The sequence below is a fragment of the Eulemur rufifrons genome, chromosome 3 (genome assembly GCF_041146395.1).
Source record: "Eulemur rufifrons isolate Redbay chromosome 3, OSU_ERuf_1, whole genome shotgun sequence".
In the NCBI taxonomy this organism is placed as follows: Eukaryota; Metazoa; Chordata; class Mammalia; order Primates; family Lemuridae; genus Eulemur; species Eulemur rufifrons.
The window spans coordinates 17,744,215-17,763,600 of record NC_090985.1 but is presented as its reverse complement, the minus strand read 5'-3'; the positions used below and the strand labels follow the sequence as shown (position 1 = coordinate 17,763,600).

The following is a 19,386-nucleotide window of genomic DNA, read 5'->3' as shown; positions in this document are numbered from 1 at the left end:
CAACTGGTTCTAGTGGCATGGCTACTATGAATTAGTAAGCAGTTTGAATTTTAAAATACTCCTTAAAAGATAACATTTTATTATTTCACCTGCATGCTCAACACTTAAACTTAGATGCCACAAGGATAACTCTAAAGTCTACACGTTCTAAACCCAGCTCACTGTCTCTGCCCCCACATGTCTCAGAGAGAAGCATTCATCTGCATTTTGTACAACTCCACCCCGTCCACGTCCTGTGTCTGCTGCCCTAGGCCAAGCTCCTGTCTTCTCACCTGGACCACTGCACTGCCCTCCTCACTGGCCTCCCATGGGCATCCTTGCCCCCCACCAATCAGCTTCCATGCTTTCAAGGGGGTCTTCTGACATACATGGTCTGATGGCATCACTGTCCGTAGAATCACCTGCCCCAACCTCCCAGGCCCTCCTTGGTCTGGCCTCCTGTGGCCCCTTGTGCCCCAGCCACACTGGCCTTTACAATCCTCCTCGAATGACCTTCACTCTTCTCCTCTGCATAGCCTTTGCACAGACTGCTCCCCACCTCCCCCTGCCGTCTTTCTCTTCCCTGCCCTCCCCTCTCGGCTCAAGCACCCCTGCCACAAAGCCTGCTCAGAGTCCTCAGGCGTGGCTTGCTCTTCCTAGCAGTTATATGTTTATGTTCTAGATTTGGCCCCAGAGTGGGAACAATGACTGGTTCAGTTTGCTTGGGATCTGGACAGTGACAGAGACAGGGCTGGCAGGGGAGCTGCAGATGAGTCCTGGGAGGCCTGGACCGTCAGGAGGGTGGGGAGGGTGTTCAGTATTCCAGAGCTGGCGGAGAGGCGATGGGAAGTCAGGCTGACCTGGTGCACAGATGCACCAGGGGAGAGGAGCATGTAGTTGGAAGCACGCAAGCCCCGCTCTTGGCAATGCACTAGAAGGTTCTTGAGGGCTGAGGCCACATCTCATCTGTTTCTACTCCCTTCCAGGTCCAGCAGCTACCCAGTAAATAGTAGACAGATGCATAGTAAATGTTTATGGAAATATATCTCCGTTTTCACAGATTAGATTCACATAAGCACATTGTATTTCATTTGCTTATCAATGTCTTTCTAGGTAAATACTTTAGAAATAAATTGTGACACACTTTGGCTAAATTACAGCAGAAATCCTAATGAGAGCTGGAGTTACCAAGGCTGTATCCTGTATTGCTAAAGCTAAAATAACAGAAGTGCTGACAGTAGCTGGACTTCAGGCACGTTGACCAGCATCTGACTTCACAGGTGTATGGTCCGCAGGCTGTTGTAATGAAGGACTGCAAGCTGTGTGGCTCAAACAATAGAAACTTACTGTCTTGTGAGTACGAAGGCTAGACGTCCAAGGCATCAGCAGGGTTGGTTTCTTCTGAGGTCTCTTGCAGATGGCCACATTCTTGCTGTGTCCTCACATGGTCGTCCCTCTGTGTGCCTGTGTCCTGATCTCCTCTTCTTATAAGGACACCAGTCAGTTTGGATTAGGACCCCAGCCTTATGACCTCATTTTAACTTAGTTACCTCTTTAAAGACACCATATCCAAACACAGTCACATTCTAGAGTACTGGGGTTTAGGACATCAACATAAGAACTTGGGGAGACACAATTGAGCCCCTAACAATAGGTGAAGCTAGGCACTGGCCCCCTGTTCCATTGTCGAAGAGTGGAGGCAGGTGGCAGGCAGTGGGGAGAGGGGACCTTCTGGCCCCTTGCAGCAAAATGAGAACTGACTCACACATGAATGAATGGCTTTACTTTCCCCAAGTACTTTCACACCCACTGTCCCATTTCCAAACTGGCAGAATGAGAACTGTCCTCTCTTATGACTGTTAAGCTGGGGTCTTCTGGCAAATGCAGTTCGGCTTTTGCAGAAAGAATTCAAGATCTGGTCTATACACTGCTGCAGTAAGGAAGTGAAGAGGGAGCCGGGCTCCCCGTTGCCTGGGTGACATGGGGGTGAGGGGTTTCTAGGAGAGAATATCTTTTCTTTTTTTGATTCCTCGAACTTCTACTGCCTGGGCTCAATCACTGGGTTCAGCTGTGCAGTTGCCATGGCAGCCTGGCACCCCCACCCCCACCCCAAGGTGACCACAGGTGGGCTTGGGCATCTCACTGAGACAGGCTTTAATGAGGCTTGCTTATGGTGACGGTCCCCTCTGCCCTCTGGAAGATAACAGCAGTTGTATCAACCCCTCACATGTGGAAAATGCTGATCCATTTTCTGCCTCTGTGAGTCCAGCTTAGTTGATGGCTCTTAACCATTTTGGCATCACAGGCCCCTTTGAAAGGCAGATGAAAGTTGTGGCCTCTCTCTCTCCAGAGGAGAAAAGAAATCATATGCTCATGTCCACACCATTTCGCATGCCGTTCTGGGGTTTCCCGGGACTTGAGCCTGTCCTAACATTTCTTGAGGGACTGTTGGTTCCCCCGGGCAAGAGGTCCTCAGCTGTTCCCCACTTAATTCACATGTGCAGTAACCATTGCCTGCCAGCGAGAGAAGGGCCACCTTGCACACTGAAAGGTGACACACACTTGCCAGGGAGCAGTATTTTTCTTGCTTTAAATTCACCACTCAGCCTTCTCACTTGGCTCTCGAGTGGGCTGGGTGTTGGCCCAGCAAGGTGCTCGGAGCAGTCAGTACCAATGGGAATTGCGATCTAAGCTTCACAGACAGATGGGTGCAAAGGTGCCCAGAGGTGGGCTGATCTCACCCCCGGCTTTACGTTCCCAGGCAGTGTGCCCACCTCCCACACAGAGAGAGCAAGAGATTTATTTTCTACGGAACTTCCAGTGCAGTTGTTCTCTCCTGAAGGAGGCTGTAAGGTTTGGTGGCTCCCGGATGCTGGGGGTCTGGCCTCTGACCTCCTCCCCAGATGTGCCCTGGTGTGCAGTTGGGGTTGGCTTGCAGTACGGGGACTCCTCCTTGTCCCTTCACAGTTACATAATAAAGTGTCCTTCACTTTCACTTTGATGAAACAAAGGGAAAGAGAACAGAGGGAGCTGGCGGAGCTGTCTCCCTTGCTCTGATACAACAGTGCAGAACCTACGTGAACCCAACTGTCGCAGCCCTGCGGGTGGCTACTTTGAGGAAGTTTAGCAGCTTGTTCAAGTGTAGGCCCTTCCGCTTGATGCCCTGTGGGACCTCTGGGGAGGGGCCTCTGTGAATGCCCGTTGTCGCCTTAGGGCCATCCCAGAGCAAAGACTTTGGAGCCCCAGGCCCTGTGTGTCAGGCGGGCTTCTGGCCCCCCTGTGGCCACAGGGAAGAGGACGAGGCCAAGGCTGCCCACAGCTGCCTGCCAGAAAGTTGCTTGGACAATTATTACAACTCAGTAGCACTGATAACCCGTGACATCTCCGACCATTTACTGGGACCGTGGCAAGGCTCCTCCTGGGTCTCTGCTGGTTTATGTTAGCTTTTATGAGCATCTTTAAATTCTACCTTATCTTATCAGCAGAAGGACATTCAACAGATGCCGAATTTTAATTTGGCTGCTCAAGAAGAAAGTTGGAGGGGGCACACGCTACAAAACAAAGTGTTGGCTACTAACTTAATCTTGAGAAGATTATGAAGCCTTCTTGGTGATTAGAATTCTCTTCCCCAGAGCAAATAACTTATCTAGAAGCATGCTGCATGTTTAGCTGGAAACCTACAAACCTTTGGAAAATGGATGAGAGGAAAAGGTCAGAGTGAAGTTCCACCTTCAAAATATGACTTTAAAAAAATCAAGACACTTTATACAGGTTTGCAAAGAGATACAATTTGTGTTTGGGCTAAAAGTGACATTGGCAAACCTAGCCCTTGCCCCAAATCACTTATAGTTGATCTTCCACAAAAAAGGCAACAAATGTCATCAAGCATCATTAAGACCCAATCACATTTTCTACTCAGTAGCCTGTATTTAAAAGTTTCCTTGTGGTGGCAGCATATTTATAATCTGAAATGTATTCATATTTACAATCTCAAGTGGAGCTTCATTTCTTTATTCAAGAAGCTTTTAGTGAGCTCCTGCTGTATGCCATGCCTTGCCTGGTACACTGAAATACAATGAAGAACAAAACACAGTCCCTGTTCAGTTGGAGGATACAGACCAGTGAGGGAGCAGAGGCTGATCAGATCACCCCAAATACATGCTGTCACACATTGGGGCCAGTGCCAGAATGGGGAGGTGCAGACAGGCCCTTACCTTTGAGGGAGACACACCTGACTTTGCTTTCATCCAGGGACAATTCTCAGTTTGCTTTTTCATAAGAAAGAAGAGACAGTACTTTAGTCTAAACCTTTGCTGAGCAAGTACCTGTTACAGGGCAGGTGTTTGTGCAGAGTTGGAGAAACAAGGATGGTTGAGACACATCCCTCTCTCTAAAGGGAAGGAAGTGATTCTAAATAGATAATATCCATGTATTGGGGTGACGCAGTGGTAAAGATACTTGTAGAGGGGCCTCGGATCCCGGGAGGGGGCCCCCATCTTGTCCAGCCTGGATGCCAGAGAGGGTTTCTAGGTGGTGAAGGTTAAAGGATGGAGGGTTAAAGGTTGGCCAAGTGAGGAGAGAAGGGCCTTTTGTCAGAGGCACAGAGCTGTCCCTGGGAACAGGCTGGCCTGCAGGGATGCTGTAAGGAGCTCAGGCCTTCTGGATGTGGGAGACTAGACTAGGGAGGCATAGGGTGCCTCAGAGGGCCCTAGGGGGTTGTGGGGTGTAAGGGGTCAGATTTATATCATAGATTGGTCATATGGCAGTCACGTGGAGGCTGGAGGCAGGGACACCCGGTAGGTGGCCCTTGTGATTGTCCAGATACAGGGAATACACAGTGATGAGTGAAGGGCACAGGATCCTGGCACCTTTAGAAGACCAGTTTGAGACACTCAGGTTAGAGAGGGTCCCAGTCTGTTCTGGTGGTGGGGAGTGGGCGGACTTCAGTGCTGTCAAATCAGGAGACTGAGGAGGATACAGGGGACCTGGGTGGGGAGCAGGTCTCACTGTGGGGCAGCTTTAATTTGAGATGCCAGTGGGGACCGGTGTCCAACACCCAATGTAGTGCAGGGGAGAGAGTGGTCAGCTTGAGCACCAGGGGTACGGGAGGTCTTCATGTGTGGAGGTGCTGGTCATAGCCAGAGGTGGCACCCAGTGGGTACACCGGGGTGGCTGGTCCAGTTTTTAGAGTATTGATAAAGAGCCCCTGCCTTGAGCCCCTTCCCTTGCCCCGTGCGCCTCCCTGCAGCCTCGGCCACCATGGCCCTTCCCTCTCTGGGACCCCATGCCTTCACCGCTAGCACCAGCCGGGGCTTCCAGACCCTTCTCTCACAGGACAGCCTCACAAGTCCACACACACTGTAAATCTCAACCCTGACTAAGGCTGTGATTTAAACCTGTTTAATCTCCCAGGGCTGCTGTAACAAATCACCTGTGCCACAAGTAGGGTGGCTTAAAATGACAGATATTTATTGTCTCAGTTCTGGAGTCCAAAGGTTGGAGTCACGCTCACTCCAGGGGCTCTGGGGGAGAATCCTTCCTTGCCTCCTCCAGCTTCTGGGGGCTCCAGGTGTTCCTGGCTTGTGGCTGCATCACCCCATCTCTGCCTCTGTCTCTGCATGGCCGCCTCTCCTCCCCCCGCCTCTCTTTTATAAGTACATGTGGTATTCGTTGGATTTAGGGCACACCCAGATTATCCAGGGGGATCTGAACTCAAGATCCTTAACTTGATTCCATCTGCAAAGACCCTTTATCCAAAACCTAAAGACAATTAAATGGAACGATCAGGCACTTTGCTGTCTGCAGTATTTCCTCTTCCTTCAACCCAAGGATCTGAAGGCTTTGAAAGTACAAATTTCTCTCCTCCATAAGAAGGTTGGGGGCCCCTCTATAAGAGCTTAATTCTTACCATACACACATAGCCACAATTTTATTTTGCCCCTGGCCCACTCATTTGTAAGCTTTCTTGGGTTTAGGACGAATTTTCCAAGTCTGTGGCCTTGAGAGGTGAGTAAATGTGCATGACTGTCTCTTCCGTACATTTTTCACAAAGAGAAAAGTCTGAAATCCCACGTCGAAGTTATGAGGGATCTGCTCAGTGGCCCATGATTGACACTTCAGTGTAAAGTGACAATCCAAGTAAACTGCCAGAGAAACATTATACTTTCCATTTGTACTACCCCCTCCCCCCAGGAGAGGAAGAACACTTTAAACCCTACAAACCATCTCCTGTTGCTTTTCCTGACAAAGGTACTCATGTGCCTAAGGCAGAATAGTCCAGGAGCCAGGTCTGCCTCCCACCCGTGACCACACTCACCATCTCACCCTCTGTTTGCAAGTTCTGCAGAAAAATGTGTTCCACGAGTGACATGTGCTTGGAGGTCCTAGACTCTGTACTCCTTATTATATGTAGCCTCACCAGTTAACATAACAAAAACTCTGGAACACGCTTACATGAGGGTACCCTTTAGCACACGTCCTGCTTCTGTTTGGTGGGAGAACTAAAGTTTTAGTCACTTGGTTTTGGGCCACTAGAACACCTCTGACCTTTCCAGAGTGCCCAGGTGGCTCCAGGGTGCAGCAGAGCTTTGGAAGCAGAGCTTTGCACCCGAGCTGGGGATGGAGGGGTGGGCCACCCTGATCCTGGAGGAGGACCAGGTATATGCTCATCTTCCCAAGACCTAGTGCTGGATGCACAGGAAGACTTCATGTTTTGTTGAGTGAACAGCAGAATAAGTGATCACAGGATGCCCACTCTCCAGAGAAGTCAGGGCAGGTGGACCTGGAAATCGGCTTACTCTTTGTGACGGGCAGAAAGCTGGATCTGGGATCCCCTGCACTTTCCTGGAGCTGTTACTGGAACCCAGAGGAACGTACTGGTGACTGCTGGCTGAGTCAGCCTCTGTGACTGTGCCGTCCACCTGGGTCCCGTGTCCATAGCATCGGGGCTCAGACACCCCCCACCTGGCAAATCATCTGTCTTACAGGATTCAGTTCCATTGGCCTGACAGTGCCTGGGTTGCTGTCAGACTTGCAATGAGCAGGCCTGTTGGCGGGGACAGGGCTGCTCCTGAGACCACACCACAGGGAGAGCCCGGACTGTGCTGTGGACCCTGTGTTTTCCCAGCCCACCCTCAGAACTGTGTGCTAATGCGGGGTCTTACCCAGAGCCCAGTAACAGTCGGGGGCCAGGATGTCCGGACTCTTATCCTGCTAGGGAACTTTTCATGACATCTGGCAACATGCTTTCCCACATGACCTAACTGATTTGGGGGAAGCGTCCACTTGGGCTTGGAAGAGCAGAGTTTGCCTCCTTCTCCTACTGGGAGCATGGCCTGGTGGGCCCAGCAGTCAAAAGGGGCCTGTGAACATTATTAGGTCAAGTAGTGAGTCTGGAGCCCTTTAGCACAAGCAGGGCTCAGCCTGGCAAGAGGGATGGAGACATCCTAGGAACCTGAAGCTCTGCGGGATCTACATACCAGTGTATTTTATAATAGGGTGTTTAACAGATTATGAAATATTGCCTGCAGTATTTTATACCAGGTAAAAGCTTTCTAGTTCAGGTGGTGATATATGGGGAAGTTTCAAAATGCCATCAGCGAGTGTTATGAACAAAATATCTCATTTTATCGTTTTATTTTCCATAGAAGTATCTATCAGTGGCTGTTATAAATATCTAGGGCTCGGTGCTGAGGCTTTTTGAAGTGTCTGAACCAGCATTGATTTTGAGCTCTTTGCAGTGTTTCTACTGGTGTTTCATAGACAAATCACATTGGTGGTGGGGCAGGCTATAATACTTCTCTCTGAGCGTTTTGTCTTGTACACCAAGGATGCCTTTGAGGTCGATCCCTACCCCTCCATGTGAGGCTGTGCTTGGGGATGGGTGTTCAGCTCTCCTCCCTCGGGACATTGTGGAGAAATCAAGGCTGAGGGAGAAGGAAGGGAAATCTTCTCCCCAGCCCGGGGTTGCCTGTCTGCTGAGCCTCAGGCAGCTCCTCACAGTGACAGCCATTCTAGCTGCCAGGACTGCCTGGAATCACCAGCCTAGGATCACCCTGGGCTCCCTCCCCTCTCCTCCTGCTTCTCCTACCACATTCCTTCCCTTCCTCTTCTCCCTCCCATGCCACCTCCTCCAGGCAGCCTGCCCTGTTTGGAGATCACATCACACTCTTTGCTTGCTGGGAGCCACCGACTATAGCAAGAGACTCCTTAAGAGCAGGGACTGGGTACTCATCCTCATCCTGCGCATCTCAGGCCCCAGCGCCAGGCTGAACCCCAGCTTGGAGCATTACTGGATCAGGTGCAGCCCCTGCAGCAAGACCAAAGAAAACGTTTTCACTCAGGGCCCGGGGATTCTCTTCCTCAAGATCCTTTAAAAATGAAAAAGTTTTTCCAGCTTTACAAGAATGCACACACGGGACGGTCAGAACAGCTGTGTGCCGGGTACTGGTTAGCGCTTTATACACGCTGGTTCATGTGCTAACCCTCAAGACAACCCGGATCTCCCACTCTGCAAGTGAGGCCTGCCGACTGCCCGCTCTGGGTCCCACAGCGGACGAGAGTAGGGCAGCGCTTGCAATCCAGCAGCCTGGCTCCTGGATCCTGGCTCTTAAATGTCAGTCACGCTACCTCTCAAACTCTTCCGCCTTCATCATGAAAGCAAATCAGGCTGAATGAAAGAAATTTTTAAACGCTGAAAGTAATTTTAAAATTTTAAATTAGCAATAATGTCATCATCTAGGAATTGCTGCTATTAATATTTTGCTATATCCCTTTCTAGATTTTTCTCTGTGCATATTTTGGTACCATGTTTCTAGTGGCTGTGAAAAATTTCAGTATGTGGCTTGTCATAATTGACTTATTCATGTCCTGTCAAGCAACTTCTAATAACAATTTGACCAATCAGTTTCCTCACTCATCTGTTCCTTCTTACTGTATTCCCTTTTTATTTTTTGGAACAAGGGTCACCAATTTATCCGCAACTTCACAAGGTCTTTCTTTCTTCCCGTTTTTTTGTTTTTGTTTTTTTTTTAATAGAATGACTTCAAAATCTATCAGAGGTGTTGTTTCCCCCTCTACACACACATATACACAAATAAGTTCTTATTTTTCAAATGTAATCACTTTGAAGTGAAAATATCCCCTTAGAACTTATCATCTAAACATCTACCATGACACAGATATTCATGCAAAAGGAGACTGATAGCATCTACAGAGAGGCTACACAAAATCAGGAAATTATTTTAAAATGCACAGTAACTGCCTTTCTTCCTGGCAGGTGAAATGGCTGCAACAACAAGAAGTGAAACGCAGGGTGAAGAGGCAGGTGCGAAGTGACCCGCAGGCTCTTTATTTCAACGACCCCATTTGGTCCAACATGTGGTACCTGGTGAGTAGGACGGGCCTCTCTCTGCCCCAGGGCATTTGCAGCACCACTTGTCTGAAACGTATTAATTTCCCCCAATGAAGCTAAATTTGTGGGACAGCTCCAGACAGACGCATTTCACCTTGAGTGTGTAAAACTCCTACTTCAAGACTGTACAGCACGCGCTTTCTTGTGAAATTTTTTCTGAAATTATGTGAAAGTCCAGGGGGAGCTCTTTGAGTAGGGAAGCGATTTGATGCAGCCTATAGGAGTAACTCAACAGTGATGACCAGCCCTGGACAGAGTCCCTGAAGACAGATGATGCCCCGAGACGATGATAGACAGTTTGCAGGTGCAGAAAAAGCCAGGGGAGCCCTCCACATTTACTCATCCAGATCGGGGTGGGGGAAAGAGGATCTTCACTGTATGAGACAAGACCACACATTTCCTTCTTATTTATTTGCAATCATAAGTGCCTCCCTGCGGGTGTGCACAGAATGTCCATTCTGTGTCAGGAGTGTCCGTGTTGGGGGGGGGCTTTGTGTCTTCTGTACAGCATTGTGGTGACAAGAACAGTCGCTGCAGATCAGAAATGAATGTGCAGGCAGCCTGGAAGAGGGGCTACACGGGGAAAAACGTGGTGGTCACCATCCTCGATGATGGCATAGAGCGGAATCACCCCGACCTGGCCCCAAATTATGTAAGTCAAGCCTTGGAACTGACATGCAAAGATATTCAACTGTGCTAGTCATTAAATAAATACCAGTTTGAAAAACAGTAAGGTGCTATATCCCTCCCAGCCCCATTAGATTAGGAAATAAAGAAAACCATGCTGGGAAGTTTGGGGAAACGAACATCCTGCTACCTGCTACTGTCCTGGTGCCAGGGAGAGGGGTTTTGTGGAGGGATTCGGCCACATGTTTGAGGAGTGACATATACTTCTAGGAATGGAGCCTAAGAACTAAGAAACATGTGTGGAGATATGAGCAGTTACAGGGTTAAAACATGGGCCCTGGATCCAGACCCTTGGGTTCCTATCCTGGCTCTGCGACTTACTAGCTCCGAGACCTCTGGGCAAAGTGCTTAACTTCTCTGTGCTTCAGTGTTGCCAACTGTAAAATGGGGTTAATAGGAAGATTGCTAGCTCCTAGAGTTACTGTAAGGATTAATTCGTTCATAAATGTAAAGAAGAGAGCTTGGCATATAGTAAATATGATAAATGCAGTAAATACTCTGGAAACCTGTGTGCTAACTGTGGTTAAGTAAACTGTATTGAATCCATTTAGTATATAATTATGCAGCCCTTAGAAATGAGTTTTGAAGACTACATCAACAACACTGGAAAGCTTTTATCATTTTTTTTTTTTTTTTTTTTTTTTTGAGACAGAGTCTCACTGGAATGCCGTGGCATCAGCCTAGCTCACTGCAAACTCAAACTCCTGGGCTCAAGTGATCCTCCTGCCTCAGCCTCCCAAGTAGCTGGGACTATAGGCGTGCACCACCATGCTCGGCCAATTTTTTCTATTTTTAGTTGTCTGGCTAATTTCTTTCTGTATTTAGTAGAGACAGGGTCTCACTCTTGCTGAGGCTCGTCTCGAACTCCTGACCTCAAGCGATCCTCCTGCCTCGGTCTCCCAAAGTGCCAGGATTATAGGCATGGGCCACCACACCCAACCTATCATATGTTTTAAAAGGAGGGTACAAAATTATGTAAATATTATTATTTATAAGTATGTAAACAAAAATATCCCTGTTAAAAATATAAAATTAAAGGAATTCTGAGACATGCGACAACATGGATGAATTTTAAGGACATTATGCTAAGTGAAGTAAGGCAGTCACAAAAGGACAAATACTGATTCCACTTACATGAAGTACTTAGAGTAGTCAAATTAGTAGAAAAAAAGTGGAGTGGTGGTTGCCAGGGGCTGGGAGAAAGGAATGGGGAGTTACTGTTTAATAGATACAGAGTTTCAGTTTTGCAAGATGAAAAGAGTTCTGGAGATGATGGTGGTGATGCTTGCACAACAGTGAATGTGCTTAATGCTACTGAACTGGACACTTAAGAATGGTTAAGATGGTAAATTTCATGTTAGGTATATTTCAAGAAAAAAATGTTTAAGACGATAGTTACAGTAAGAGAGAAACCCTCTGTGTGGTTTTCTCTATTTTCCAATAGGGCATAAAAACAATTTAAAACAGGGCTGTAATATGCTGCGTCATTGCTTTTCACTCACCAAGATTTAATTTCTTAGGATTCCTTTGCAAGCTATGATGTCAATGGAAACGATTATGACCCATCTCCACGATATGATGCCAGCAATGAAAATAAGTACGTTGCCTTGTCTCTTCTTCCCTCGCTTCTCCTCTCCTCTCCTCTTCCTGCAGAGTTGCAGTTAAATGTCCACACAAGGGATCTGGAGAGGTGACAGGCTGTCAGCACTTCTTCCCCTGCCCGGGCGCTGGGGGTGCTTATCTTGGAGTCACAAGCCGCGCCAGGCACAGCTCTTCAGGCACGAGGCAGCTCCTGTGCATTCAGCCACTGCTGTTCGGCTAGAAATGGATGTTTGACAGTGTTCCTATTTCCAAACTTCTTGGAATATTTTCAGAGAATAACCCTTAAGTATGGTGGTTCCCATGACCAATTGTGTTAAGACAGCAGTTTGGTCTATTTGAGCACACAGGTCACATGCTTCTGTGACTCTGTCTGTGACCTTATGAGAGAGGTGGAAGGGACATGAGGGGGCAAGAGTGATGCTGGGCACATCCGGGTTCAAATCCCAGTCCTCCCCCTTACTGACTGTGTGGCTTTGTGCATGGTCGAGACTCATGTCTTAAGTGTCTCAGAGGCTTGCTTCTCCATGGCAATGACGCCCCCTACCTTGCAGAGTTGCCAGAGGGGTCAGTAAGCTGATGTGTGAAGAATGCATACAGCAGGTGCTCAGGAATTGATGGGGGGGTGGTTGTTGTGTCACCATCATTTTGCAAGTGTAGGCATCAGGGTCCAGAGAGATCAGGTGACTTGTGCAGTGTAAATGCCAGCCCTGGGGTTGCTCCTGGGCGTTTGTTTGCTATACCTGCTTGTCCCATGGCCCGAGCTCTTACCATTCTTCCTAACATATTTAGAGGAAAATAACAAAAGCCCATTTTTTCTTCCCTGCTGTCGACAAGACACTTGCCAAGGTGCGTCCTCCCACTGCAGTATTTTAGCTTGTGTTTGATTCGATTCTGAGGTTTGCATGCCGGTGCCCACACGGTGCTGTGCAGGGAGGCTTGGCCCCATGAGTTCAACACAACAGGCTGCAGAGCTCCCTGGGGCTGCAGAGGCTGTAGCCTCGCACGTCCCAAGGTGCCCTTCCCGGCCAGCAGTGAGGACGCCTGGGGCAGAGGAGCCTGATCATGGCCACATATCAGAGAGGCAGGGAGGAATGATCCAGATACCATGCAGTGACCCTTGAAGGGCGGGACTGACTCCTGTCATGAGCCATGGAGCTCCATGACCGGCGAGCAGCCCTGGCCGCCAGCTCCAGGGAACAACGGGTGACTCCCTCCAAAGGTCTAGCACACAGACTGTGGCACTATTTCTAAAGGCGACTTTAAATTTGAATCAATGATTCGCATCCCCTCTGGACTCCTCTCAAAGATGTGCTGTTTAAAGTTGCCAATATTTTGGTCCCTGCCAGAGGAATTGACTCAATTTGGTACATCGGAGATTGGGGTCATCACTGAAGAAAGCAATTTGTTTTTCCGGTAATTCCCTCATAGTCCCCCAGCTGCTGCTGAGTGTTCAGTTTACAGCGTTCTCCCTCCGTTCCCGCTTCAGTAGCAGTAGACGTGAAGGGGGTGCTGTCTCGGGTGAGCGTGGTGTTGTGGACGCACAGGGATGAGACATGAGACACAGAGTACCTGTTTGTTCTTTCTTCCATCCTGCTGGTCAGGCAAGTGTTGATGCCACACCTGTGCTTGCTGAGCAATCTGTTTCTGGTCGTGGGAGACACAGGGCTGAGCCACCCCGGCCCCCACCTGTACACAGCAGTGGCAGTGTGCCAACCACAAGTGCTGCGAGGAGGAAGGTGCAGGGCCACAGGCGTCCTGACTCCAGCTTGGGGGTCAGGGAGGCATCCTGGCAGAGACAACCCGTGAGCAAGCGCTTGCCGTTTGCAGGGCAGCAGGAAGGGCTGTGCCAAGCCCAAGTGGATGCTCCCCCTCAGAGGACACTCAGAAATGGGCTTTAATGTCATGCTTCAGTCTCAGGACAGCTGACTGTCTTGTTGCACGAGAACTGAGCAATGCACTGAATTCACCAGAGCTTGCTGGGCTGGGTCCTAACTTCATTTTTTCCTTTGCTTCAGACATGGTACTCGTTGTGCGGGAGAAGTTGCCGCTTCAGCAAACAACTCTTACTGCATCGTGGGCATCGCATACAATGCAAAAATAGGAGGTAAGCCTGGGGGCTGTGGGGCTGGGGTGGGGGGCTGGAGAGCTCCCTTCTGCTGGTCTCAGCAGCCTCTGTCCTTTGGCCTTGGCTGTGTCAGGCCCCTGGGCTGGAGGCAGCCATGCCATCTGTGCCATGGCCCAGGCAGCCGGCACACAGTGACTGGGGCCCTGAGACAGAGGAATTGCTCAGGGTTTTACCTGAAAATCCATCACAGGGCCCGTCTATGACAGAATTGCCCCCTTGCTCTCCTCTGGTCCTGCTAGCCTGGCTGCTGACTTCCTGCCGGCACCCAGACCACCCCTCCTGATGGGCTGTGTGGGGTCCCCGGCTCACAGTCCTTCAGGAGCTCCCTGTCACTTCCCAGACACAGTTACAGTCTTTACCTGGGACGAAGGACTTTCCTAGGTCCCAACTCCCATGTAAGCCTGCTGGCTTACTTCTGTCCCTGTCCTTGGCCTTAGCCAGAGGACATTTGTCATAGTGAGTATCCCGCAGACACGCCCTGTCTTCCCTGTGAATGCTTGGGCTTGAACCACTCCCAGCCGCGCCTCCTCCACCTCTCCCTTTGGCTCAGCCCCTTGTGACTTACGGCCACTCATGCTCACTCTGTTCCGTGAAGTGCTCCCTGAATCCTGCTGCACCCCTGTCTTGTTCACCGGAGTCAACTCTTCCAGTGATTTAGGAGCAGTGCCTGACCCCGGGTGTGTCTGGCTTTGTTATTTAGCTTCGCACGCTGGTGAGTCAAGCTGCCCTTGCCAGCATGGCACTCTGTAGTAGAGTCACATGTCTTTCTGTTCTCTACTGGAGCCTGGCACCGTGACAGCTCAGTCCCCAAGTATTCTGAAGTCCCTGCTAGGCGCACATCACTGAACCAGGAAATGAGCAGGTGAGGGCAGAGGGTGGGGTGCCAGATAGCCCCCAGGGAATGCCGACCTCACCCTGGAGGCCTCTCTGGCTCTCTCTCGGTTTGAAAGTGCTTGTGCTCACTCAGATGGCCATGGTGGGAAGCCACCCTTCCAGGCCACTGCCATCCCTGCCACTGAGCCTTCATGAGGGCAACTGCAGCCCTGCAGCTCCACTTACAAGCAGCATAAAGTGGGGAGGTTGGACCGGGGGTTCCCTGGATCACCAGTCCTTAGGGAAATTCTTGAATGTCAAAAAGAGGGTCCTCAGCTTTTACTTGATTAAGACTCTCTGCCTACCTTTTCCCTTGGAAATCTTTGAGGTGGCTGAAACTTGTCATTCTATGACAGAATTAGCCCCCAAGGGCATGTTCTGCGAATAAATCAGAAGACTCTATCAACTGGCCTCACTCCTTTGTGGATAGTTCTTGTATGTTGAGATATATACGTTCTCCTTGGAGCCTCTGATAATGAGTGAAGACCCCTGAGAAGTCCCTTCATGAGCCGTGGAGTCAGGCTCACCTGGGTTCCAGTTCCCCTGCCACCTCTCACTGACTGTGTGTCCGTAGACAACTTACATAACCTCGCTGAACCAAGGTTTCTTCACCTACGGGGAAACATGGCAACGCTGCAGCTGCCTCCCCAGGTGTGTTATGATGATGAAGTCAGATGCCATGTGTGAAACCCTGGGCCCAGGGTGACTCTGCAGGTAGTCGCTGAGCTCCGCCAGCCCTCTTGCTGAAACTCTCAGAGGGAGAATAAAAATGATCTGTGTTGCTTTGAGTGAGGGGGTTGACCCCACCTTTGGGGTTGGTTGTGTGAGCCTTGCTCCTGAAAGTCCCTAGACTGGCAGCACTGACATCCTCTGGGAGGTGTTAAAAATGTAAAACCCCCCATCCCAAACCTACTGAGTCAGAATCGGCATTATAACAAGATCCCTAGAGGATTTGTCTACAAAGGACAATTTGAGAAGTGCTGGTTTAGCAGACTCTCGGGGATCACGCAGGTAGGTAACACCTATATCGTGGGTTGAGGGGAGGAGTCAGTTGCAGTAACGTACATAAAGATCCTCCCAGAGAAGGTACATAGTAAATACAGTTTGTTATCATTAGGTAGCTCTACACTCATTGTAGAATTGTACAAGTTTCCAAAATCTGGAGAGAGTGCCTCTACTTGCTGGGCTTTGGAACAGGAATATGTTTTAATTAATGCATTGAATATCGTTGGGCATGTGCTGCATGTATGATACGGGGCCAACCATTGAAGGGGAGAAGAAGGAGGTGACAGACACAGTTTGGGGCCTCTAGGTGGGAGCTCAGCAGGTCTTTGGAGGGAACCAATACAGAAGACAGTACAGGCCCACGTGCTGAAATGAGGGGGGCAGACAGGGAACCACAGGAGCAGCAGGGCAAGCTCTTAGTGAGAGCAGACGCACAAGAGCATGGCTTGAGCTTGATGAGGGAGGATTTGACTGCATGTCGGACTGCCAAGCAAACAATGGGGTCTGCAGCACGGAGCTGGGCATGAGCATGCCACATAGAGACAGGGGACCTGAAGTGGGCTGTACGGGAAGGCAGGTGTGGGGTTGAGACTCGCCTTGACCCAAGGATGCTGTGACAGCCAATGGCTCCAAAGCTGCTGTACACAGCTTCATTCTTTCCATGCAGGCAGCCACCCCTTCCTCCTGCCTCTCCCTCCAAGCCTACCTCTGGGTGTAGCAACCTTTGGGTGCCCCTAACATAGCCTCTCTCTCTAAATGTGCTGGCACATAGCAGGGAATTCCTCTGAGATGCTGACCCTAGTGGTATACCTTTTTATATTGTTTTTTTTTTATTTGGCACTCAAGAGATTATAATGTATATCCTGACTTATCCCAATCTATCTAGAATTAATAGTATACTACTACATGTATAATGTATAAATCTGAAACAGGTTGTTTTAGTTCACACTCACTCTCATCTTTTGTGCTATTGTTTTTGTATATTTTGCTTCATAAGTTATAAATCCACAGTACATTGCTATTTATTCTTGCTTTAAACGTTTGGCTGACTTTAAAACACTTATGAAAAGAAATACACTTACCTGCATATGTACCATTCCCAGTCTTCTTCCTTACTTTCCCTAGCTTCAGATTTCCATCTTGCTTCCGTTGTTCTTCAGCCTGGAGAATTTCTTTTAGTATTTCTTGAGGTTCAGGTGTGGTGGTGAGAAATTCTCTTGGATTTTATCTGAAAGAATCTTTACTTCATCTTCATTTTTAAAAGAAATTTTACTGACCATGGCTTTCTGACTTGACATGTTTTTCTTTCAACACTTTGAAGATGTTATTCTATTGTCTAGTGGCATCAGTTGTTTCAGATGATGACTCAGTTGTCATTCTTATTGTCATTCCCCTTTATGTAATGTGATTTGTTCCTCTGGCTGCTTTTATAATTTTTTTTCTATATGTGCTTTGCCTGTGACTGTAATGTCCTTTTGTGTAGTTTTCTTCATATTAATTCCAGCTTGGGGTTTGCTGTGCTTTTTAGGGGGTAGTTCTTTTTAAATCACATTTGGAAATATTTTTGTCATTATTCCTTCAAACATTTTTCAATTCCATATTCTTTTTCCTTTTTGGGCAGCAGTTATAGTTGTTAGACTGCTTGATACACCTCACAGGTTATTGAGCTGTTTGTTTTTTGAAGTCTTTTTTTCTCTGTGTGCTTCAAATCAGATGATTTCTATTGCACTTCAGGTTCACTAATGCATTCTTTTGTTATGTCCAGTCTGTTCTTAATTCTTTCCAATGAATTTTTAAAATTTCAGATATTGTACTTTTCTGTCTGTGATTTATTTCCATTTGGTGATTTTTATTGTTTTCAGATCTCTCCTGAGAGTCCCCATCTCTTCACCCATAGTATTTATCTTTTATTTTAGACTCCTTAACAAGTTTGTAAGAGTTACTTTAAGTCTTTTGTACTAATTCCTATACCTAGGCCATTTGTGGGTATGTTTCTAATGATTGACTTTTCTCTGTGCAATGGGTCCTATATTCCTGTTCCTTTGCACATCTAGTAATTTTTATTGTTCAGTAGACTTTGTTATGTTACATTGTGGAGACTCTGGATTCTATTGTCTTTGTCTGAATATTCTTGAGTTTTGTTCTAGCAGACAAATTTGAACTGGTGGAGACTCGATTATTCATTTTTTTTATGGTTGGTCACTTTCTGATTTGCCCATAGCCTCAGGAAAAATCCCTTAGCCCAGGCACGAAATCTTTACTCTTAGACCATAACCCTTTTGGTATTTCTGTGGAAATCCTGAAATGTTCACCAAGACCTCTAACTTAGCAAGACTCAAACTCCAAATTGTCTTCCCTGCAGTGGGCAGCCGCTGAAACATCTGCTCAGCTTATTCAGCCTTTCAGCTGTTGTTTTCCTACTGGATTTCTTAGAGTGTCGCCTATGTGTAGTTCAGAGGTCAACCAAGTGGTTGAGGGCGTGTTTCTATGTTCTCCTTGGTAGCTGTCTCCTTCCTGAGATTCCTCCTCTCAATTTCTAGCTGCTCTGGCAGTCCCAAACGCCATCCCCTGACTCCGCAGGAGAATACAATCACGTGTTCCTGATTAAGTTCTAGCCTCTGTCCACTAAGAGAAATGAGGTGTTTCCTCAGAGGAAAAGTCCTGTAAACTTGGATGGTACCCACTATGGTTCCCTTCTTTCAAAAATTGAATGCCCTGCCTGTCACTGACTTCTTCTGCTTGCTCTCCAATGCTCTTAAAAAATTGGGTTTTTCTAAATAAATATTTTGTCCAGAGTTTATAATTATTAGCTGTAGAAGAGTGTGTCTGATATGAGCTACTCTGCCATTGTCGAAACTAAAGCTTGTGGTTTGTATTTCTTTATCAATTAAATTGTGTATTAGTTATCTATGGTGGTATGATAGTCATTCCATAATGTAGCTGCTTAAAACAACAAACATTTGTTATCCGGAACAGATAGTGCTTTAGCTGAATGGTTCTGGCTCAGGGTCATTCATAAAGTTATAGTCAAACTGTTGGCTGTTGGCTGCAGGAGGGGCTTGACCGAAGCTGGAGGATCCACTTCCAAGAAGGGCTACTTGCCTGGCTGTTGGCTGGAGTCCTCCGTTCTTTGCTGGCTGTTGGCAGGAGGCCTGACCTTTCCATGGGTTGCTCGAGTGTCCCCGTAACGTGATAGCTAGCTTCTCTCATTACAGGTGATTCAAGAGAGAAAACAAGGAGGAACCAGCAATGTCTTTTATGACCTAGTAGTCTCAGAAGTCACACACCATCTCTTCAGCCATCTATTCATTAGAAATGGATCATTAAGTCTAACATACACTCAAGGGGAAACAAATTTGGCTATACCTTTTGAATCGAAAAGTGTCAAAAACTGTGTGGACATAGTTTAAAATCACCCCAGATGGGATCCTAAAAATTTGATTACATATTTATATAAATTGGATAATTTTTTTTTTTACCAACTTTTTTAGTAAAACTTCACATTTCATATATAAGTTTTAACACATAAAAATAATTAAATCAAATGAAAGAAGTAGTGGAACTGTCCAAATTATATCTTTAAAAACAAACCCCTCCGGCCACCAGTGTCCCCAGTCATATTGCCCTCAGATGCATCGCCTGCCTTGGGGAGAAATGATGCACTCTCAGGAACCCAACAGGGGCACATGTTAATCTCTTGTTT

The 19,386-nt window shown here is 47.8% G+C and overlaps 1 protein-coding gene across 4 annotated transcripts in view; it reads left to right on the top strand.

The window, feature by feature from the left end:
- Positions 1-19,386, top strand: part of PCSK6 (proprotein convertase subtilisin/kexin type 6) — a 159,209-nt gene that overhangs the window by 50,269 nt on the left and 89,554 nt on the right. For all 4 annotated transcript variants that reach the window (XM_069466679.1, XM_069466678.1, XM_069466677.1 and 1 more), the window contains exons 3-6: positions 9,257-9,367; positions 9,900-10,043; positions 11,599-11,675; positions 13,696-13,784. In XM_069466679.1, the coding sequence (XP_069322780.1) occupies positions 9,257-9,367; positions 9,900-10,043; positions 11,599-11,675; positions 13,696-13,784 (421 nt within the window). The remainder of the gene's footprint in view (positions 1-9,256; positions 9,368-9,899; positions 10,044-11,598; positions 11,676-13,695; positions 13,785-19,386) is intronic.